This window comes from Ziziphus jujuba, chromosome 2 (assembly GCF_031755915.1).
Source record: "Ziziphus jujuba cultivar Dongzao chromosome 2, ASM3175591v1".
NCBI lineage: Eukaryota > Viridiplantae > Streptophyta > Magnoliopsida > Rosales > Rhamnaceae > Ziziphus > Ziziphus jujuba.
In genome coordinates, this window is record NC_083380.1 from 9,120,306 (window position 1) to 9,126,455 (window position 6,150).

Sequence of the window (6,150 nt, forward strand, 5' to 3'; positions counted from 1 at the left end):
TTAATTCGAAATTGACCCGTTACGACCCATTTATTAATCGTGTCATTTTCGGGTTGATCTGTTTAACACGATTATATACCTATTACAACCCATTTAAATTTAATTTTAAATTAATATTTTATCACTAATATAATATTTAATAACTAAAAAATATTATAAATTAAAAATTTTATAAAAATAATTTTCTATTACTAATTTTTTAAAAACAAAAAATACATTTTTAATAAAACAAAAACATAAAAATAAAAAGAAATAAAAAAATTTTGGGTTAATAGGTTAATTTTCGGGTTAACGGGTTAATAGGTTAGTTTTCGGGTTAATAGGTCAATTTCAGGTTAACGGGTTAATAGGTCAACACGATCCGTTAAAATAATCGTGTTAAACGGATCGTGTCGTGTTGACCTGTTTATAAACAGGTCGGGTTAGTGTTTTAGATACCTGACACGATTAATAAATGGGTCGTATTCAGGTTAGACATTTTTGACCCGATTATTAAACGGATTAATACAAACACGACCCACCAACCCGAATTACCAAGTATAGATGCTATGTTGTGCACTGGGTTATCATTTAGATGCGAAAGATTTGCTTTCCTAGGGTATCTTTGACCATGCGACAGTGTACACTATTTGTGGTACACGTGACCAAACACTACGTGATTATTGGCTGGTGGCAGCACAAATATGACTGTCCTTTTCTCATTTTCTTTTCATAAATGTTTACATTTGCTTTCTTTATTGGCCCTTAATTTAATATTTGTTTATTCAATTGCTGTCTTGGTCTTATAGTTCACCGTAACTATCCCACTGCAGTATTAGTTATTTAAGGCCTGTTGGTTATCTGTTTTAAAAATTATTTTTTGTTGTTGAAAATAGAAAATTATTTTTAAAATAAAAATATGTTGTTTGACTATTAATTTTTAAAAAATTATTTTCAGAGAACAAATGGAAAGCAAAAAAACAAAAAACCGAAAATAATAAAAAAATAAAAAGTATATTGATTCACTACATCTAACACTTGAGCATTAACATAGGCGAGTAAAAATGATAATTTATCCTGCACAACCTGATATCGCATACACCGTCCCTAAAAGTATGTTTTTTATTTTCGAAAATTATTTTCAAATACAATTGGCCTTATTCTATATTTTGAAAACAAAATTTTGAAAACAAAAAATAGAAAACATGGCCAAACAGACCTTTAGTTTCGCCAATATCAATAATAAAATTCTATATATGTTGTATATCTTACACAAAAATCTCAGTTTCGTATTTATATTGATTCTAAATTACAATACAAAATGGTATTCTTCATAAAATGGTATTCTTGCTTTTTCATTTTTCTTTTTTCACCTTTTCAAAATTTGGAGGATTGCTGGTGTACTCTTTGATAGATGCTTAACTTGTCGACTCCATAACAGTAGAATTCTATAAGGGAAATATCTATTTTGGCCTCAAAATTCCTGTCTGCGAATTGTTCACAGCTTGTAACTAGATTCCAATCATTTTAATTATATAGCCATTTTTATGATTGCTTTTATGTGCAAATATTAGTCAAAAACAATGATTCAGCAAGCTAATACCGCCTTGTTTTAGATATTGGAATTCTCCTGATCTTACGTAGCACATTATAACTATGATAATCTCTGCTCTTTCATAGGCCACCGAGTTTCAGCAATGGCAGCATTTTAACAGTGCTTGAAAGTGGAAACACATCTAAGAAAGATAATCCTTTCATATACCGATCAAATGATAATACTCATACAAAAAAGGGAAGTCATAGCTCAAATATATGTAAGAAAGCTAAAACAAACAGCGGAAGAAAAACAATAAGAACATTAAAAACAAAAGTGGTTATTTGTGGTTATCTGTTAAAGCAAGTAAAAGTAATAGAAATCAAATTGATACATAAAATAGAGAAGAACTTCCCAATCTGAGCATACATTTGAAAAATCATTCACCCAATTGTTACTTTTGACAAGTTAGGAGGGTTTTTACTTGAACTTTAATCAATATTTCAGAAGACCATATACCATACTACAATAACATAAGATATATCTCTTGGTAGAGTTCATCTAAGTCCTCACTCATAACTAGGCTACGATTTCTCTAACATGGTGGGTGGGTAATGCTGATGAAATCAACCATAGTCGAACTATTACAAAGTCTGGGAAAATTGTTGCATCATTGTCTTTCACTTATTTACCAAAGATGAAGATGAGAAGCCATGGTGAAGAAGATAAACACCATCTCTACTCAGGATATACAAACGAACATCACGATCACATTTTTAAGAGAATGGGAAACCCTTGAAATTCTATCTCTCCTTTGTGTGCCTTGGCCACATCAGGAAGAACTTCTTCAAACTTAATGACAATCTTCTCCATGAATCTCTTTTCAGTCATTCTAAGCATGTAAATTATACTAAAATCATCCTTCAAAAACCCTGCGGACAACAAAAGTTGCAGAACAGAACACCTTGGAATAACTCTCTTCTCCAAACTAAGCAGTAAAAGATTTGGATTCTTGGAAATCATTGAAGGTTTCATATTCAATCTGTCTATGTAGAAACCCATTAATTTCTTGAGTTTCTTCTCTGAGGTAATCATACACATGGGTTGCAGTCTAAATGCTAAAAAAATCTCATCTTCCGACAGCCCAAAACTTCGAAAAGCTTCCATTTTCTTCTCCCAGAGTGTCTTACTCATCACTGCCATGGACCGAACCGCGAGAACAAACAACAGGTTCTTGGGATCAAAACCCAATTTCACAACTTCATTCATAATCTCAGTCAACCGGTCAGTACCTAACAGCAAAGCTCTTGGTTGAGAAATGAAAACTTTAGTAATCAATGACTTGGGCACACCATAGTTCATCAAAACCGATATGTTTGGCTTAAGAACCTTCTCCAAATTATACTCGAGGACATGCTGGCATGCCCTTAAGACCTTAAGGACATTCTTATCATTGCAAAGAAGCCGCCTAAGCACCTGGATACAAGGAACTATTTGGTTTTTAAGGCTCCTTTCTAGAATATAAGGCTCTGATGACAAACATCTTGAAATTTCAAGGTCTGTGAGACCCAAAGATCTGAAAAATTCCAACTTTGGCTTCAAAATATTGTTAGCATTGATCAAATACAAAACAGGACGCTTCATGGTCAAGGTTGCAATTTGTTTTTCGCTGAAACTATTAGCTTTAAAGAACTCAACCACCGTTTGGGCATCACTTTCAAGCACACGAGGGTCTTTCATGAGCATTTTGGCAAGGCTATTACAAGAAAATCCTAAAGATCGAAATATCTCCATATTAGGCCTCAATTTACTCTCTGAATCAGCCAAAAGCAATCCTGGTCGGTCGGTGATTATCTTGATGATCTGCGCCTGAGTTAACCCGTGGGTTCTCATCAGGTTCAGAACTGAATCGGGGTTTTCTCTAGTTTCAATCCTAATCTTATTGGATGCTAAAATGGCTGATTCTAAGGATAACCCACATGAATTTTGGAGGTATGAGACTGTAAAAGATAACGGGTCATTGGATTTGGAAGCTTCCGACATGGTTCTGAGGAAGGAGATTGAGAAGAAACAGCCATGGCTAAACGGTGAAGCTTTATGGTAATGCTTAACATGTAAGAGTTTTGTGCAAACTAAGCGAACCATATCGAATGAGAAAAAGCTCAAAGTTTAACTGAAATGAGAATATGTACCTGGGGTTTTGAGATTGAAATTTGCAGTTTAATGCTGTCGAATTGCTGTTTTCATTGGTCGGCTTCTCTCTCTGAATTTCTCGCTTTGTGCAAAAGTTTTAGTCCATTTCAGTATTTTTACTCATTTTAGAGATGATCTGAAAGTTTGATGGGTTGTTCTTTGCTTGAAGCTTAAAATTGGGCCCTCTGATCTGCACATTTGGCATCAACGGTCCTGGACAAAAAGCTGGTCTCACGTGAGAATTCTCTTCTCTTCTCCCATTCGCAGCTTTGTTTCTCTGGCCAGATCTCCCATTTCCCATTCGCAAATTCCCTTCTCTTCTCCTCCCATTTCTCCTCCCATTCACAGCTTCGTTTCTCTTTTCCATTCCAGTGACGTTGCAAGCCACCGATCTCCAGTTCTTGGGATAGCCGTTCAGCCCCACTCATGCCAGCCCTGCCCCAGATAAAATCCGCAACTTCTCTGCTGCTTCCACCGGTCACCGGCCAGCCCTACCCCAGATTTTCATCGTTTTCCTTTTGCTTATCTTTGTTTTTATTCTTTATAAATGAAATTCAGCATCTGTGTTACTATAGTTTCAGATCGGTTACCAGAACAGTGGAGGAAAATATTTAAATTATTTTGACTATTTTTTTTTGTTTCCCTATGAATATTGATAAGGTCAAAGTCGAAATGGTTTAATTTGTTTTTCATGTTGAGTAGAGCTTTTTGTTCCTTCAACATCCAGATATGATTTATCAATAAATAAGCTTGTTGAAAGTTCAAACTTGGCTGCTTCTACCGGCCAGCCCTGTCCCAGATTTCAACTGTTTCCACTATCGAGAGTGTCGAGGTTAAATCTGCAACTTCTGCTTTTGCCTTATATTTAGTGGTTGTTGATTGTTTATTGTTGATTGTTGACTGTTGATTGTATATTCCAGTACTAATTAAATTATAAACTTGGGAGATTGAAACGTTCATGTTGCAACTAGATATGCTGCTATATATATATTTTTCCTTTTACAATGCGGTCCCCAAACTAATTGTCTTGATTTTGTTCCTCATAAAAAAAGTCACATTATATGGACCATATATAGATTCTACACAATTGTGTGGAAGTAAACCATGTGATGATCTCACTAACATCTAATTATTTTTATCAGAGGTGCAAATTTCATGTGATTGTAGGACTACCTGATTCCTCTAACAAAGACTTTCACGTCATATAAATTCCATACAAGTTTTTGAAATGGACATGTGATCTTTGGACCACCTAATTATTTGTTTTTTTAATCCAAGGAGGCAGTAAATTAGGACTGAGCCCTTTCAGCACCTACCTTGTCTGCTATGAAGTTGCTAATTGGTTCATTCCATTCTACTTCCAATATGATTCCAATGCTACCTCTTTGTTCTTTCTGAAAATTTATCAAAAATATATTAAAAAAGACTAAACCGATTAATCATCTTGCAATCCTATTTGGACATAAAGCAATAAGAATATAAACCTGATATGGTCTTATGATCGAGGTCCTATGATCCTTTTTTTTTAATTTGTTTTTTTTTTAAATTAGGTCCTACGATCCTCTGTTTTTGCTTTCTTTAAGAATCTAATCGATAACATGGAATAATTATTAGTCTATGGATGGATTTCATGTTCTTTTTAGTGATCACACAGATAGTCTAGATTAAAAAGCAATGAAGACAAGACGTGATGTGATTCCACCCAAGCCCGCTCAACCGATAACCTGCTAAGATGCTGAGCCAACACAGATGAAGACTAGGCCCATCACAAGAGGTCAAATTAAGAGATTTAAGGACAACCTGGGAGCATTTATACAGGGGGTAATCAATCTCAACAGAGCCTGTCCATACTTGAAGATACAAAGCCTATTCTAAGCATCCAAGTGGTGGAAGCCGATACGGACCCGGGTAGCAGTTTTGGTGCAAATATAGACAACGAGCAACATGAAATAGTTCCAACTCTTTATGGATTCAATACATATGTCTAAGAGGATATGGAATCAAGCCAAGCCAGCTTCAAAGGCATTCAAAAAGGGGTTGTACGGACAGCTTCAAATTTGGCTTATTTTTTACTGTATTTTGTGCTGGCTTTACTGTATTTGCTGAGTTGGCTTTTTCTTCCTCTTCCAAGCATGGGCAACGTGTGGGACTTCATATTCAACTTATTTGGCATCCTAAAAAGCATATTGAAGCTGATTTGGAGTCCAATTAGGTCAAAGAAGGGTCATTATCAACCTAGCCGAAAATTACCATATTTAGTTTCCTAATTTGTTTTTACTTTTTGTTTTAGAAAACTATCTTTAATTTTGGATTTGTATTTATTTACTTATTGAACAAATAAGTTTAAGAAAGTTTTTATTTTATTATTTTGTTTGTAAATTAATTAATTCCTAATTGAAAATAAGGAAATTAATTAATTAGATTAGGAAAAGGAAAGATTCGAC

The 6,150-nt window shown here is 34.5% G+C and overlaps 1 protein-coding gene across 1 annotated transcript; it reads right to left on the reverse strand.

The window, feature by feature from the left end:
- Window positions 1–1,882: 1,882 nt before the first annotated feature.
- Window positions 1,883–5,924, reverse strand: LOC107418171 (uncharacterized). Its single transcript, XM_016026845.4, has one exon. The coding sequence runs from the start codon at window positions 3,656–3,658 to the stop codon at window positions 2,282–2,284; it is 1,377 nt and encodes a 458-aa protein (XP_015882331.3). The 5' UTR covers window positions 3,659–5,924; the 3' UTR covers window positions 1,883–2,281.
- Between the last annotated feature and the right edge of the window lie 226 nt (window positions 5,925–6,150).